The sequence below is a fragment of the Lagopus leucura genome, unplaced genomic scaffold, assembly GCF_019238085.1.
Source record: "Lagopus leucura isolate 7727_CA_CO unplaced genomic scaffold, USGS_WTPT01 Super-Scaffold_702, whole genome shotgun sequence".
In the NCBI taxonomy this organism is placed as follows: Eukaryota; Metazoa; Chordata; class Aves; order Galliformes; family Phasianidae; genus Lagopus; species Lagopus leucura.
This window is the reverse complement of record NW_024962254.1, coordinates 11322495-11340304: the sequence shown is the minus strand read 5'-3', so window position 1 is coordinate 11340304 and position 17810 is coordinate 11322495. Positions and strand designations below refer to the sequence as shown.

Genomic DNA, 17810 nt, shown 5'->3' with positions numbered 1-17810 from the left:
ACACAAGAAAACTGAAAAGTGTTGAAAACGGTTGTTCCCTTCGACTGTTTTCTACAGCCCTCATAGTTGATTTCACAGCTAACGAAGGATAAGTTTCTCCAAGCACGTGGGAAAACTTCAGATCCCTCTGCGGCCTTAAATCCTGACGGCGCGAAGCACGAGCAGAGGCACAACGATGCGTGTCTCCTCAGCCCCACCCCGAGCCTGCGCCGAGCCGCTCCGGGCGGGCCGTGCAGACATGGCTGCCTCTCGGGCCCGCCCCGCCCGCCCCGCCCCGCGCGGACAGGCAGCGCCCGGCGTGCCGCAGCCATCCCGGCACCGCGCGGCTGTCTCCGAGGCCATGCGGCTCTTCTCTCCCGGCGCTGCCTGCGCGCTGCGGGCGCTCGCGCTGCTGCTCCTGCTCGGCCCCCGTGAGTAGCGGCAGCGTGGGACGGGCGGTCTGCGGGGCGATGCCCGTGGCCGCGTCCCCGGCGCGGGGAGCGCTGGGGGCTGCGGCTCGGCTCGGGGCGGCGGCGGGCCGGGAAGTTGTGTGTGCCGTGCTGGGGTGGGCTCCGTTCGGTTCCCGCCCGCGTGGCTCGTGGCGCTGCGTTCCGTATTGCTGCGCGGGCTGCGCTGCCCGCTCTCGGGCGCTGTCCTGGCGGCCGGAGGGTCCCGCTGCTTTCCAGCTCCGCCGTCGGGGCGGGCGGTGCGCTGTGTGTGTTGCCTTGCGCTACGGCGGCGCGTCCGCTCTGGGACTGACCCAATTTCTCGAGCCCGGTTCGGGTGGCAGACGACCACGTTCAGGCGATAAATGAAGTGCGCTCAGATAAAAGGCGAGATGCAGAAATCTGAGCTGCCTGTGCTGCTCTTTCGAAGGCTGAAATGCCCCATGCTGTACGTCACAGCTTTCTAAAGTAAAGATGCAGGGGGGAAAAAAAAAAAAAAGTACCAAGATTAACTTGAACGAAAGAACGTTACTGCACTAAAAATAAAATAAAATTAAATTAAAAAAAAGCTTTCTAAAAAAGATTTTTAAAAATGTATTTGCAGTGTGCGTCCCGCTCTGCTGGGATGCTGGCATCGCTGTGCTGTGCCAGGCTGCCACCTGCCCCTGTACAGGTGGGCCTCGGCTGCCTTTGGCTGCGTGGTTCTGCCCTTGTGTGCTGTGGCTGCTCCCAGGGCAAGGCCCGGCTCACCACCATGAGGCACTCAGGTGTGCTCCTTCCATTACACTTGGTTGTGTGATCTCCGTTATAACCTGCTCACAAAAACCATGCCCTTTTGAGGCTCACCTCAGTGCACCTGCAGAGGTACTGGCTGTGGGGTGGGGCAGGGAGCCCTGCAGAAGTTCCTGGGTTTCAGTGTGTTTGGATGTGCCTGGTTAGAACACAGCTGCATTTGGGTCGGCCTCCACTTATTTGTGTTTCTTTTAGCAGCATTACTGTGCTTTGCGAGGAGTGCTGCATGAGAAAGTGAGAAACTCAACAAATAGTATGGGTTACAAAACATGAAAGTGGCAGCAGGTTTGCGCTCATTCCTGTTAAGATTTTAGGGCCAACTGGTTATTTCCATGTGATGCTGTTCTTTTTACTCTGCTAGAAAGTTTGTTTCTGTGTCAGGTAAGTAGAAGAAACATTTAGCAAAATATTATGATCTACAAAAATCCAAGAACCCACTGTTCTGTAAAATCCAGCTGGATCTACATCTTCCTTTCAAGTACTGAAGACATACTTAGAAGCAGGAGGAGACTGACTTTTTACACAGTCTAGTAGTGGTGGGGCAACAGGGAATGGCTTAAACTGAAAAGGAAGGTTAAGGTTAGATGTTATGAGGAAATTCTTTACTCGGAGGTGCGGCCCTGGCACAGCTGCCCAGAGAGCTGTGGTGCCCCATTCCTGGAGGTGCTGAAGAGCAGACTGGATGGGCCCTGGGCAGACTGGTGGGGGGAGCAATCAGCATATGGCAGGGGTTGGAACTGAGTGATGTTTAAGGTCCCTTCCAGCTCAAACCACTCTGTCGTTCTGTGATCTCAGTGAGGAGACACAAGGCAGCCCACCCCATCCAGCTCATTCAAAAGACAGCTACAGCATCTCTGGTGGGCGCACCTGCACTGAGCTGCTCATGAGACCAGGAAAAAGCAGCAGCAGTGTCTCCAGGCCTGATAATGAGTGTGGTGTTTTGGATGTGGTATGTCTCTGTACTTCATTTAAATCCTTGCATGGCAGCAAAAGGTGTACCTGTGTTTCAGTCTCAAACTGACTGAAGCTGAGTATCAGTTTGATCCCTGCTGTTTCCATAAGCATCTGCGTAATGGTTTCTTTTGCAAGACTGTGAGATGGATTTCACAATGCTGAGGCATGGCAACCTTTCCAAATTGCCGCAGAGATAATCCTGTGTGATCTCTGTGCCGGGCTCATGCAACAACCTTCTGTTAGCTCAAGGCCGTTTGAAAAATCAGTATCAAAATCCCTTGTTGAGTCAAGGGAAAAAGAAGAATGGAGCGTTCAGATAGCAAGTCTTGGGATTTACAGTTTGTCCGATTTACAGATTGCCTGTTGCAATGGATTTAGGGCCACTGGGTAGTTCATGTTTTAATCTCCAGAATTTGAGTTTCATCTGTTCCCACTCGAAGTTGGAGCATGCTGGGGGTGGTGGTGTTCCTGTTGCTGCTGTTACCATTCCAGCACTGTGACTCGAACATGTTTGGATTGATCAAAGGCCGCTGTGCCAGCACAGATCTTCGCAGCAAGCTGTGCGCTGTCAGTGCTTCCCTACTTTGTTGTTGTTATATTTAAACTAACAGAAGCAGAATGGCTTGGAGATAAACCTACCTCCTTAACCTGCTTTGCATCAAACTTGAAAAGGAAAGGTTCCCAGGCACAGTTTGGATGACTTTTGAAATGTCCACAAAGTGAATATGTAAAGCTGTGCTTAGAATAAAACATGAGTCCTATTCCAACATCTTTCTGGAGCGCTGGGTTTAGTTAAGCCAGGGTATAAAGCCTGAGAATGCTCAGAGATGTGCTTATCTTCCTCATGAGTGTGGGTGTGAGCAGACCACCCCATCTCACGCTGGGAACTGCCTGAGTTGTGCCACTGTTGGTGCGTGGGTCTCCTGCCAGACTGCACCTGCAGGGAGCTGCAATTCAGCGTGTGCCTCAGTTGGAGACTGTGCATTTCTAACATTAAGAGCTTGTGGGAATTACCCACCGTGTTGGTTTTTACCGGATACAGTGAAATTATGTCAATTTAGAATTACATCCTGTTTATTTTCAGCTCTCACATCTATTTCTGTATTTGAACACTGCTCCTGGAAGCTACCTTCCAGCCAAAGCTGGAGGAACTGGATTGGTTCTGCTCTTCTGGAAGTTTGTGCGTCCAGATTGTCTCAGGCTTACAACTTCATATGCATCAGACCACCAAAACTACAGAGAGGCCCTGAAAGTGCTTGCTGCAACCAGCTGTGCTGTGGCATCTGGCAGGAAGCACGCCTGCCTGCAGTGCATCCCAGCCCGCCACAGGCACTGCTGTTTGTAGCTGCACCTCTGCTTGACCTTGAAGAGAGGAATGCATGGAGCTGTATGATGAAAAGCCTGCTTGTCCCCTTTCTCTGTCCTTTTGTGGTATCTGGAGCTTTGGTGCGTTGTCGGAATCAGGCATTTCCTTGATTCAGTGCATCGTGAAGAATGAACACAAAGATCTTTTTTCTCCTCTGAATCACAGCATGAGCAAACAACAGCAGATTTTCTCCTCCCAGGATTTCACACCCCAACATTTCAGCTCATCCTGTGGCCTCAAAAGGCATACTTGCTCATGCACAGAGCTTCCTTGCTGCCACATCTATACAGAAGGGTGTAATGCTTCTCCCTTTGCTGTGACCTAGGATGTGCTTACAGTTTCCCTGGCTAAAGCCTCCTGGTTTCCCCAGTGACTGATGTACACATCTTGGATACTAAACCCACTGTTTGGGGATGGAGAACAGTTTGGGAATGGTGGTGGTTTCAGATTCTCTCATTCTCACCTGTCCTATTCACGTTCCACATGTTCCAACATGGCATACCCTTTACACTACCCCTTATCAGGATGTCTTTGTCTCCTGGAGCAGCTGCAAATTAAACCAAATTAAGGAACTTAGCAGTTTTGGTTTAAAATACATAATAATAAGTATATCTTGAAGCTGGGTGAGATCTTGATCCTCTCTAACTTCCATGTCATCCTCCAGGGAGCCCATTCTGCTGACTGAGCAGGGAAGGACATTGCATGTTCTCATTTGTATTTACAAGCTTTATCAGTCTGAGCTCTTTCTACTACTGAGAAAATGCCTTATTTCTGAGACATTTAGTTCAGGTTACTTGCTTTCCTGTAACAGAATGTTGTGGTGAGTTATCAGAACTAAACAGTGCTGGACAAAGGTAGGATCCACAACTGATCCTCTTGCAGGTGTGTGAGTGCCAGGCTTTGCATTCTGCATGGTGTGTGTTTACATCTTACTGCTGCTGTGCAGAACCAGGCCTGAGGACAGACTCATCGGGTCTCTATTACTCTTAACAGTATGATATTATGTAGGGATGGAGCAAGCACTCCTCTGCCTGCAAAGGCCCTATAGGAAAAGATTCACATGAGACGTTCTCTCCTTTCTGCCATAGATACTGTGAATCATATATAATTACTGAAGGAAGGTGGCTGACTTCTTCCTCTTACTTCTTTCATTCTCCTTACATCTGAAGGAAGAAGAGAACTTTGTATTGATGGGGAAGATAAAATGGGGGATGGGAAGGAGTTCCAGTGCATGTGATGGTTGAATAGTGTGACCGTTGTCATTTGTGATGTGCTGAGAGCAAGCTGTTGTGGTACCATGCTTGTATAGCATCATTACCTAATTCCTGCGTGCAGTTCCTTAGTCATGTAGGTGCTCAAAGCGGCAGTTGCTATACCAACTGTTTTTTTCTCTTCCTGGAATTAAAATACCTAAACTAAATTGTCTTTTTTTCTTTTTTTTAAAGTTGGAAATGCCTTTGCAGAGGTGAACATCACCAACACAAGCTCTAATGCGACTTCACCACATGTAATGCAAGGTAATACTCTGGCACTTCTTTTTCTGTGTTTCAGTAGTGTTGAGAACAGTAATGTGTATTACTGCGTGGCTTGAACTGCCCAGTAATGGTTTAGCTTTTAACGGTTCATGAACAGCTGTAAGGCAAGATGGAGGTACTCTGATTGTCGCATTGATTTGCCGACAACTAAAGATATTTAGGAGAAACTGATGACAGCATAAACCATCGGTTCTTATGCCCTTAGATACCCTGGAGCAACAGGATGTTACTCCTTGCCAGAGAGGTGGAACAAAATGAGAAAGCTGTATGTGTAGAACTAGAAATATCTGCCAGCATCAATTTACAGTTAAAAAGAGAAGCAAGTAGAAAGTCTGTTGGGCTGTTATTTCAGTGCTGCTGAGGGAAAGGCAAGGCACTTGTTCATTTGAATATTCTTCATATCAAAACTGATTCCAGATCTCTTGTGCTTGAGCTTGTTGTTAAAGCACGTGTTTGTTTCAGTGTGATCTCTCTTGACTGCATTAAGGTGCACGCCTTTAAGCAGTGCATGGCGTTTAAGCCACCCATGCAGAACGGATTTTCCCTGAGTCACTTCTACTCTGTATCCCTTTGCTCATCTCATTTTCTGTTGGGCAAGAAATGGGATGAATAGCCAATGACAATAGACAAATAGCTCAATGACTCACTTTGTCATTGTACTGATTGCATCAGTGACTCACACCCAAATTCGGTGTGCATGGCTTCCTTTCACCTGTGTGAGCATGCAGTCCGCGTCCAGATGTGTTCCCGAGGTTGCAGAAGCAAGAACTCAAAACCTTGGAAAGACCAGAGCTGCATAGCTACAGCACTGGGCCAATGTGGGAAAGGTTTAGCCCTAGGTGTGTCTGTGGCTTATACTGATAGAAAAAGCAAAGTATCTGAGGAAGAACGTATTTGTAATTGTAGAATCATAGACTGTTTCTCAAAGTCAATTACATCTGTAACTTGATATCTCTGCTATCAGTATAAAAATTGTGAGTTCAGTGCTCAACGCTGGAGCTAGTTGGCAATAATTAGACCTCGAAAAAAAAAAAGAAAAAGAAAAACAACAAGAAAAGAATGATCCTGTGCATCTCCAGTGCAGAACTGGAGGGAGGGATGGCTGTTGCAGGAGTGGGAGTTTCAGTTCAACCCAGGTCATCGCTAGGCAGAAAAGGCTGTTGGCCTTTAAGAAATGTGGAAGAGGATTACAGCAGAGAGGACACTGAGACACAAAAGTAGCATGAGTAGGAAAGAAAATAAAAAAGAAAAAAAAAATTGGAAAATTAGAGGTGAGAGAAAGGAAAGAAGGACAAAAATATGAACAGTCTTTGGAAATAGGTGTGTTCACAGGAGCCTTATTGTGTAGAGACAGCATGAGCCAACATAAAGCTGCTTCTATCCCTGCGTCACAACTATGAAACGTTACCAGAACGAGCCCAGTGTGTAATTGAGATGCTGCAAAATGAAAGAAGAGACTGAGAGACAGGAAATGAAACTGAAATGGAGGAATAAAAACTGGAAAAAACATAATGCTTGAGTAGGTCAAGAGTCAGTGAGAACAGGGTTGATACTGAAGTCTGTAAGCATTTTGCAGGATAAAACCACGTGGATTGAGGTGGAATGCTTTCTGCTTTATTCCCACTTGGAGCCTGCAAACACGAAGTATTTTGCTGTTGGTACTTTATAGTAAGTTGAAGTGGAAATGAATATTAATTTTCTTGTTTTCTTCTTTTTTCTTGAAGAAAACAGCACTTTATCCAATTCCTCTGCTGCGCCATCCACACAGTCTGCAGCAGGTACGTATGTTCATCAAATAACGTATGTTATTTTGGAGCTAGCTTCTAGGACCATAACTACCCCTAAACCATACCAAATTCTGAAGAAATATCTATGAGATGTGGTTATTTGAGAAAGGCTTTATCCTTTTAGGAGATAGAGATGCAACATAAAATAATGCAAAGAGATGCCCTAGAGTGCCGTAGAAGAACAAGAAACAAAACATAAAGCTTCAGGAAATAATTCAAAAGAAGTGGGGCTGTCATCAATGTTGATTCTTTCTCTCTTCTTCCATTTTCATGGAATACAGCTGAATATGTTGTTGTGTAAACACTGCATGTATGTTTAATCATGTTTCACAGTAAATAGGTGTAGAGTGTAATGAAAGCACTGGGGCTTGTGTTTCAAGAATAAGACTGTTTCCTTTTAGGTGAAGTTCATGGCACCTTACCCAATAGAAATTAGTCTTTCTAGATCTCTTAGCCCAAAACATTGCAGTTCAAATGAGACATGAACAGCAGATCTGGGACAATCTGTCATGGTTATTTTTGCATTGAGTATCTTACCTTCACACCTTCACAAAAAAACTACAGGTAAAAATGACTTCCTGAGGCAGTACTGTTGCAGCTGTGATGCTTCAACATAAGTAATGTGTTTACAAAGCACACCTTTGTTGAAAGAAGAAACGTCTTTATCGCATCAGCTGGTAGAGTTTGAAAGCAGGTTTTTGACCTGAGACACAAACGTGCAGGTTATCTGCTTGGATTTGCAGCTCCCCAACTCTTGGCTATGTTAATGTGGGCTTATTATTAAAAGAAAAAAAGGAAAATTTTAAGAAAATGATTTTCTGGAAGAGTTTGTGCAGGCATATTTAACCACATCAGCAGAGGCTGAGTAAGAATTAATGTCATGCAGTCATTCAGTCTGTGATGCACAGATAACAGATTGTTTTTGAGAGAAGAAGGTTCTATGAATTGGGTCTCCTTCATGCCAAAAACCCTGTGAAAGCAGGGCAGAAATGTTGTGCTGACCGTAAGATACTTTGTGCATTTGTGCAATTTTATGATGATCCTAAGTCCCTGGTAAGTCATTGCACTTCCAGTACAACTCTCTGCCACATGCAGATAACCTGAGCTACCCTGATTTGCTTGCAGTTCCATTAAAACATTCATCAGTGGAGAACAAAAAAAACTTTGTAAATGCTTTTGTATAGCAAGGAAGTGGTGCAGTTTCTCATTCTATTACCTGCAGTATATACCAGTTTAAGCATGCCTTACTCAGAAAGTGGAGAGGTTCTGGTAATCCCCTTGTTGCCTTAAAGTCTTCGTCATGTGCAGAGCCACTGTAAAACACAGGTGCTTAATTAACCCTGCGCCCCAGCCCTGACTATGGGCTTCTGGCAGAGGTCTGAGTTGTGCTGTAAAAAGCAGCTTGAGCCTGTACACTACCAACCTAACAGAGAGCTGTGCCTTGCTTCACCCGATTTACAGTTCACATCCTTTTTTTGGGGGGGAGGGGCTTTTTCTTTTTGTTGTTAGAAACTTCATAGACATTAAGATAGTCCACATCCATTTTAATAACCTCTTTTGAATGAAGAGTACCGGGTTTATTACTGGATGCATATAGCTAGTTAATTTTGCTTAGTCTCTGCTTTTCATGGCAAGAATGAAAATCTTATTCCATAGGAAGATCATATTCTGTGAAAAGAAGAGTTTATTTTATGAAGACATTCAGTAATAATTACTTGTATGCTAGCACAGTGCTTATGCAGTTTGAGAGGTTAGTTACACAAAGAGTACTGCATGGTGCTAAGAGCTATCATTACACTGTATATGTAGCTCAAGCAGATATAAGATAGGTAAGGTACTTTACAAAACAAGATAACTGTCACTTAAAAGTTGTCATAAGCCTGAACTGTGCTCCTGGTGTGCATCCTTTGTAGGTAGGAAAAAAAACTTACGCAGCCTGGGTGTGTTTAGCATGATGTTCAATGAAGCACAGCTGGTCTTTTGGGGAAAAGTAATTAGGGAAATAAAAGATAAAAGGACAGATGTTTCTAGCAAATGTTCTTTCGTCTTAACTCTGTTGGTAAAATAGTATGAGTAAGTTTTCAAAGAGAAAGAAGAACAGATTGGAGCCCAATTCACGTCAGCTTCCCAAATTTCCTACATGCCTCTGAAAACCTCCCACTGATGTTCTGAAATGACTGGCACTAAATATATCACAGAAGATAAGTCTGTAGAAGATAACCAGATTTTTCTTTTAATACATGTTATATTACCAAGTGTTGTAATCTTATTAGTGATCCTTTTTTTCTTCTTTATAAGAAAGTGACGGGGAGAAAGTAATGTGCAAATTTGCTGAAATTCCTCATGATAGCTGCTTGGATGTTTGTTTGTTTGTTTGTTTGTTTGTTTTTTTGCTGACTATGTTTTCTTAAGTGTTATTAAGTACCCACAGAGTAAATACCATCTTTGTACTGTATAGTCTAATAATGATACACCTGGACCCATCAACCTCAACTTGGGCCACTTTGACACTCTGTGATGGTGGTTCAAAAAACACTGCAAAATAATAAAAATAATAATGAATTTTAAAAAATCCCAACAAACTAAAATGCCATCTGTGGTTGGTTGGCAATTGCATTCAGATTTGCCTTTTCTTCTGCTTGATGTCTTTTTTACATAAAGAATGTAGTTGCTGGGTGTGATTTCATCTCATGACTGTTGATGGTTTCCAAATAGATTTCTATTTCCTGTAACGAAGAGCTATTTGATATTTATGAATGGTTGTATATTTGGGGAGTTTACCTGCCAGTATTAAAATGTGCCCTGAACTTTATCTGATGTGTCTTACACATGCTTCATAGAGGAACTGAATTTCCTAATTGTAACAAGGTAAGCACAGTGTGGTCCTCCATCTGTCCCATCCAATGAATGTTCATTTCATGGTGTCACCTAGAGCAAAGTACAAGGATAGCAGCAAAGAGGAAGATAAATCGTATTTACTGAGGGGGAGGGTATTGGGCTGTTTCAGTAGTTTTAATGTTAAATGACCCAGAAAAGTGGCTCATAGGCCTCCTCTTTCTGAACGCTTACGTTGTCTCAGTGTTTGCTTTTTTATGTTTTTGGCATCTATGGCTGTATTGGAAGCAGTGAAACCAAAGTCTTAGCAAGGACAATGTTTTGTGCGAGGCTTCCTGCATTTTAGACCACATTTACAGGAAGAGCATTCTTTGGAAGAATTTCTGATGTTGTACAAAAAGAACAGAAACTGAGTATCAGGTTTGCTGTGGAACTGAGATGAAAACTATCCTTTATACAAGTGCTCTAAGTTTTTAGATTTAGAAAACACAAGTGCACTTGGATGTTTGAATTTGCATAATGAAAAGCTTTGATGGTGTCTAAAAATGAATCCAGATTGTATGAGACTATAGAAATAACACAGCAGTACAGAGTGCAAAGGGAGCTCTTTCACCATGAAATTATGTCATGTGTAAAAGCTGTTTGCCTCATATTATCTGCTTAGAGACGTTTCAATTCCATAAAAAGCTCATGTTTCTCATTAGCTCCTTAAAAAATAGATAATTTTCTTACGATTATTCTAGCTGGCTGCCTTCTATTAACGCTATTTGCTATAAATGTCAATCTCCTCTATTGTTGCTCTTGCATTCTGTCTCACGGTACTTCTATTCTGAATAGTTTGTTGCTTTCAGTGGGGAGGAAAGAGGAAGTGTTAGGTAGAAGCAGAATAAAAGTTAAAGATGTTAGATATCAACCGAACTTGTGAAACAACATTCCAGTCCTCTGCTTTAACCTCGGCAGTAGCCTGCTACAAAATAAATGCTACAAGATAGCAGGCTTCATTGCGTTAACTTTTCACTGTGTGTGGAAAAAATGGTGACCCTTGAGTTTAATGTATAATACGTTTAAATACACACAACCTTAATAAAATCACTGTTGTTCAAAGGTAAATTAAATCAAGTAAAATTAAATCACTACTAAAATATTCTAAGTCAGGAGTGATTCTATGGACTTGGATAGCGTTACCAAAAGACTTCATACTTTTAAATATTACTGGATATGATCCAGGTTTTATCGAAGGCCTTTCCTTAACACTGCTCCTGATCTTGAGCCCTAGAAATGGGAGTTAGGCCTTTCCAAAGGAAGAGAGCAGGGGAAGGGTTTGTGTGCAAACCTAGGTGTCCATGCAATTTTTTTTTTCATTGTTATTCTTTCATTCTGTGTGGGTATGACAGATGTTGTGTTAGTCGGTGAGTATGCCATTGATTAATTTTATCTGTTTTTCTGAACGATGTCAAATGAAAAATTTCCCAGGTACGCCCACCAGTGCCAGCCGTCCCACCAGCACCGCTGCGTGTGTCACCGTTCCTGTTCAGCCTGCTGAAGCCAACCAGACAAGATCAACTACAGCTTCATCAGTCACATCATCACAAGCGAATGTTACAGTGACCACTTCTAAGACTTCTTTCACGTCCGTTACAGGTAGGTTCACACTTCCACATGTCGATATGTTGTACAATTCTAGTTGATAGTCTCATTTTACAGTAGGTGCAGTAAAGGGAATATATCTGCATACTGAAAAGCTAGAGCAAGTTTTTTAGTTGGCCACAGTAACGTTCTTCTAAGTGCTCCACACGCTTAATAAGGCTTCACTTAACCTGAGTGACCTGAAATATATAAGAAAAAATACAACTGCAAGTAGTGTGAACTGGCAGCCACCAGCAAGGAGATTAATGATGTTAGGAGAAAGCCTGTTCATTAAGAGCTGGCAGTAGACTTTTGAGTACCACCTCAGTACTTCTTTCATTCCCCCTTCTACAGTATATATGAACACATCTTCACTACTTCCTCTGTCTCAGCTGACCTGTGGCTGTAAAAGTGGCTGGCTTGGTAGCAAGGCTGAGTTCTGTTTGCCCTATTTGTAGCAATGTAGTTACTTTTCTTCTTAAGGGAGAATGGGTTATGGCTATGGATGGTTCACGCTTCATGTGAAAGTTGCCAGGTACACTTTGACAGTATTCTTGAGTACAAAAACAGTAACTGTAGAAATCAGTTTTTCCTTGCAAGTAAAACCTTATTGGGTAGGTCAGCAGAACTTTTATTTGGTTAAGTAACTCGCCTTGTGGCAAATACAAACAGGCACAAACTGGATCATCTTATGGCAGATGAAACCACTTTTCACATGGAAACTTCTTTATCTGAAGTCAGTATTTATCTATGTCATATTTGATCTTTGGGGGACACTTGTGTTTGGCTGTGGAGCTGAGCTCAGTCTAGTTGCTATTAGTTGCAGATTGAGGCAGCGTGCCTATGAGAGTAGAGCAGCCAGCAACTAATAGCCACCAAAAGTACTTTACTCCCATCACTTAACTGTCCTGGCTGACATGGTGGTTGTTGAACCCTGTGTAGGCTGACCCACTGTGTTCTGAGTCAAAGCAGCTTCCTTTTAGGCTAGGTAATTTCAGGCCAAGCTTATTAAATTAAAATGGAGGATCTGAAAAACATGGGACCTGGTGTAAGAGGGGCAGCAGATGTGGAACAAGGAGAGAGTGGAGGAAAACAAGGGAAAGAGGAAGGTGAAAAGGAGAAGTGGCAATCACAGTCTTTCAGAGAGAGTGAGCAGATAGATCAGCTGCTCCCACACCACACTGTGGAACTTTAAAAAATGTTTGTGTGCTTGGCTGTTATCTTGCCAGTTGATCTATGTAAAATTTGTCCAGTTGTCTTTAGATGTGAGTCATCTGGGGAGTGCAGGATACAAAGGAGTCCCTTGAAACAAATCTTGTAAAAACTGCCTTTTGTTTTCTTCTTTCAGCCACATCAAAATCTGAGACTGTCATAGCCAGAGCCTCCAGATTTGACGTGGGCAGTTTTGTAGGTGGCATTGTGCTGACACTCTGCGTCCTAGTTATTCTCTACATTGGGTGCAAAACGTACCACTCAAGAAGAGGCATTCAGTACAGAACCATGTAAGTTTCAGAGGCATTATCCCTAGACTATTCATCTGACTTTCTCAAGGGGAATAAGGAAAATAAAGATATTATTGTGATGTAAATTTATTTAAGTGTAAGAGATTTAACTATGATACTGTGTTTCATCCCTTTAGTGTCTCCTCATTATTCTTATGCCTCTCTTCTGTGTGTTTTAATTTCTTTTTTCCTGTGATCTAGTATATAATTACTATTTCTAGGAGACCCTTGTCTGTCAACTGTTTCAAATTAAGTCACTGTGGTTATTACTTGTGTACTTTCTTCATTTTCTAGTTTGTTCAGTTTTCCATCCCTCACCATACCATTACAAGACTCAACCTCCATCCATGCCAGCTGTGACTGAGTCTCATGGATGACGGTTTCTTCTGTACAACAGCTTTATAAAATAATTGTTCCACACCTGGGGTGCCCTTTACACCTTTGCTCTGCTCTGTGTGTTACATACTGGATTTTTTCGTGGCTGGTATTTGCTTAAATAGTTTGGTGCCAGAAGTATTTCTTCCGTATGTATGCATACTTTCAACTTTCATCCTAATTTGCTAGCACTGTACATACTTCTGCCATCTTCTAGGCCCCTTATGCATTGATTGTTCACAGCAGTATTTGTGAGATGTTCAATATATTTGGTAGGCATCTGATTCTTCTGATACTTTTTTCCTAGACTCATTTGTCTGCTCATTCTTTACCCTCACTCCATCCCCCAGCGTATTGTTCCTGTTATTTACATGACATTTTATTGGAACCCTTTTACTGTGTCTCTTTCATATCACCTCTTACATACCTTCAAGTTTAGTTTGAGAGCCAGTTTCAAAGCCAGACATGTCCTATTCCACTCTCCCTAGCCACCACATTGAAACAGTTCATTTGTTTTCACAGAAAGCATGCAACTGGCAACAGAGCCATTATTCATATTTTTAAGGCTCAGTGTTTGATCGTTGCCAGTGTGAACAAGGCAGCTGGTTGATTTCTAACATTTGTTTTGTTATTTTGTTCCATAAAATTATATGCACTGAATATTCTTCAAGTACTCTAGGCAAGTTTGTAAAATCAGGTAGAATTCACTTAACAGAATATAGACATCTGCACCTAAACTAGTTATATCATTTCTACCACCCTAAAGTACACACTTAAAATCTGCTAGATGAATCAGCCTGCCCACGTTTGTTTGTATTCAGCTATTGAGGGCAGCTAAGAGTGTTCCATAGAAAAATACATGTGAAAAGGTATCGTTTGGCTCCCACCCACAGTCACTTGTTTGTTTTGTGTACACCAGTGACTTTGAGCCTTCTGTGAGCTGCAGCATGCTGTGGAGTGTAGGTCCTACACAGCAGTTACAAACATGCTGACAGTACGCTTTCTTTTCTTGAGTTTCTTTTCAAGATCCTTGAGGTTTTCTGTGAGCTTCAGACAGCATACAGATTGCAAGTGGAAAACCACACTTATAAACATTTTCTCTAGGTATTTTCCCAGGTGGACAAAGTAAAGAGTATGTCAACAGCCTCTTCCAGACAACTCTCTTTTCTGAAATAGGTTTGGGGGCGATCTTGTCTTGGGCTTGGTTTGTCCTTGTCGAACTTCTCTTTTCCTCTCTCCTCAGAAGCATTTGCTTCTGAGAACAAAGCACATTTATAATTCTGAGTTCACACTGTATCTGTCTCAACTGTTCGTAACGAATGCTAAAATTTTGACGGAATCTTATTGGCATGGAATGATTAAGGAAAATGAATTGCTTTTTACTTTACTATTGACTTGCAGAACTTATTTGCCATTTATACCCAACTTTTCTCAGTTTTCTTCCAAGCTTGCATCCTTGTCCCAGTCTTAGTTTAAGCATTGGGAATTCTTAAAACTAAGTTCTTTTCCTATCCAATATCACCCATCTCATTTGAAGCACCTTCTTTTAACTGAGGCGATGTCCCCAGGCTCAGAGACGCCTGCAGCGCCAGGACTAACATGTGCTTGGCCCTTCTCATTAAGATGGCCTTTGTTCACAGAATAGCCTTCTTAGCAGCAACTAGGTGGCAGTTTCTTGTACTGATTGATGGTTGTACTGCAGAACATTAATTAATGTGTTTCTATTACAGTGATGAACACGATGCCATCATTTAAAGAGACTTCACAGAGGACGGTAGTGGAAACCCATCCTGTCACAGCTGTTTTAACTTGCTTCTGGAAAACATTCTTTTCATGATTGCAGTCTCTTAGGCTGTTTGTAAGTGTGATCTGCGAAATTATGAGACTCTCCTATGTGTCCTGATTTTTTTTTTTTGTGTGTGTTAGTTTTGATGAGAACAAGAGGAACTCAGCACTTTTTTGAGAGATTATTTTCTTTTTCCAGTATTTGTAACCAAATTTAAAGAAATCACATTTAAGTCATTTGAAGCTAGACCCACAAGGCTCTCAAATGGGTAACTTGCTAAACAGTAGACCACATCATTACAATTCTAAGTTAAGTTCAACTGTTTCTCACATGTCCCCATAAATCCAGTGTGTACATAATGGGTACTGTAGGAGAGGATGGACTACCTTTGAGACCAAGTGTAAGTTCTTGCAAGTAAAGTTTTTTTTTTTTCCAAATGTTTTGTATTAAATTGTATTTATTTTGAAGTTTGATGTGAACTGTAATTTAGAAACTTGTGGGCTTGAACACTTCAGTTAATTTTTATTAGGATAGTAAAGGGGCAAGACTTGCTAATGGTGTAGATGATAAGTACTGTAAAGTTCAGTCATTAGCTCACCAGTGACTTGTAGAGACTTCCCTTCATAGACCACATGATGAAACTAGCTGCAGGAACCATGGACAGACTGCAGATACCCATCCACAATCCCTTTTTCTAAGAGGGTTCTTATAAAAAAAAAAAAAATAATAAAACAGACTATGCAATCCATAACTGCTATTTAATTGTATATCCTAATGTTCTGATGAAGATGAAGTCAGAATTTTCCCCTCATAGATATGAAAATTTTTGCTGAAATTATATTTTAAGTTGAATGTGGCAATCACTTTACTTGTGTTTTTGTTTTTTTTATTATGAGGGGACTGCATGCAATGTTTTAGCAACATCTGATAAGCATTCAAAGTTACACAGAGAAGTTGAAGATCTGTAGGATATCATTTTAGAAGAATATAATCTGGATTTTCTTAAAGTATTTTCCTAGACAAAATTATCTGAAGGCAACAGGGCCTCTTAGAAAGCCATAGCATTAAGGTCCAAGTTTGCCATTCCTGTGCAGGATGGCAGATGCCGCTTCCATACTGCTATTGCATTTACACTGAAGTAAACTTGCTGCTTTCAGCAGACAGGTACATGATTTACACTGGTGCAGGGAGGAGCACAATGAAAAACAGGAAATGCTTCTCTGTAGCACCAAAAAATTGTTTAGGCCTGTCGAGGCCCCACTTGTAGATCAGGTGATCAGGGTCAGTGTGGTGGCACTTCCCCATCAGGCAGTGCACAGAAGGGAGGTGGTGACACCTGGGGAAGGCCATGCAGGGACTGCTGGCAGGCCTGTCGGTAGTAGAATGTCAGGGGAAGCAGAGCTACAGCTCTGGCACAGATCTATTATTTCGTTGATTCTTACACGTGTGCTTTCCTACAGTATTAAAATGGGTGTGTGAGTCTTCCTTTTTCATATAGAGTAATAAAGCTTTGTCTGAGGCACAAATAAGTCCAACAAATCATGACCTAAAGAAATATCAGCCACACGGGTGAAGTAGGGTTTATATGACTGTTTTGTATTTCACTGAGAGTGAGATAGGGACAAGCAGTAACCTGAAGTAATTTTGCCAGTTTTGTTTTATCGTGTGTATGGTTATTTCTTTTTTTCTTAATGAATTGCCTTGTTTGGTGAATTTTTATTTTTATTTTAACTTGATGATGATTGTTACATAGCATTGCAATTCTTTACTTTGTAGAAATTAAGAGAATTCAGTGCAACCCTGTTACTGGGATTGCCTCGCCTCTGTTGTGCAGACGAATAAAGGAAGTTAAATCTTTGGAGTTAATGTATCAATTTCAATTGGATTTTTATTTTATTAAATGCTCTTATAAGTTCTTCAGCCATTTCTACAGTCACAGCAGTGGAAGAAGTGTTCACTCTGTATACTTTTCAATGACCAGAACCACGACACTTCTGTCCAGCTCAGTTGTGTAGCATACTTACTTGCGGGTGCCATATTTTAGTTGTTCCTTAACTCAGCTAGGCTTTATTTATATGGTAAAGATTATTCAATACTGTTTGTAGTCCATGCATCCACCAGGACACTGAAGCTGTTTGGTTTTTAAGAGTGCTGGTGCCTGAGCAAATACTGTTCATGTTTCTCCCTTTTTATTAGGAATCCCTCTGGTGACGTGTCACAGAACTGCATTTGCAGGGTCATGGTTTAAGACTGTCACCAGCAGTCAGCTGATTTCACTTTTTCACACAACCCAGACATTCACTTTTAATTACTAAAATTCACATTTTCACAGAATCGCAGAATTGTAGGGGTTGGAAGGGACCTCCAGAGATCATCGAGTCCAACCCCCCTGCCAAAGCAGGTTCCCTACAGCAGGTCGCACAGGTAGGCATCCAGGCAGGCCTTGAACATCTCCAGAGAAGGAGACTCCACCACCTCCCTGGGCAGCCTGTTCCAGTGCTCCGTCACCTCACTGTAAAGAAGTTCTTGTGCACATTTGTGCAGAACTTCCTATGCTGCAGTTTCCGGCCGTTTCCCCTTGTCCTGTCTCCACTCACCACTGAAAAGAGTCCGGCCTCGCCATTCTGCCCCCCACACCTCAGATATTTATAGACCTGGATCAGGTCCCCTCTCAGTCTCCTTTTCTCAAGGCTGAACAGACCCAGTTCACTCAGCCTTTCCTCATAGGAGAGATGCTCCAGGCCCTTCACCATCTTTGTGGCCCTCCGCTGGACTCTTTCCAAGAGATCCCTGTCATTTTTGTACTGGGGAGCCCAGAACTGGACGC

The 17810-nt window shown here is 42.4% G+C and overlaps 1 protein-coding gene across 1 annotated transcript; it reads left to right on the top strand.

The window, feature by feature from the left end:
* Nucleotides 1-305: 305 nt before the first annotated feature.
* Nucleotides 306-16844, top strand: TMEM123 (transmembrane protein 123). The gene is made up of 6 exons (XM_042862552.1): nucleotides 306-410; nucleotides 4983-5054; nucleotides 6797-6850; nucleotides 11168-11335; nucleotides 12669-12822; nucleotides 14928-16844. Exons 1-6 carry the CDS (start codon nucleotides 341-343, stop codon nucleotides 14950-14952), a joined length of 543 nt encoding a protein of 180 aa, XP_042718486.1. The 5' UTR covers nucleotides 306-340; the 3' UTR covers nucleotides 14953-16844.
* Nucleotides 16845-17810: the final 966 nt, after the last annotated feature.

Coding starts and splice junctions, on each gene's coding strand:
- TMEM123 (XM_042862552.1), top strand. CDS start 341: ATGCGGCTCTTCTCTCCCGGCGCTGCCTGCGCGCTGCGGGCGCTCGCG. Junction 6,851..11,167: donor ATCCACACAGTCTGCAGCAG/GTACGTATGTTC, acceptor AAAATTTCCCAG/GTACGCCCACCAGTGCCAGC. Junction 11,336..12,668: donor TTCTTTCACGTCCGTTACAG/GTAGGTTCACAC, acceptor TTCTTCTTTCAG/CCACATCAAAATCTGAGACT.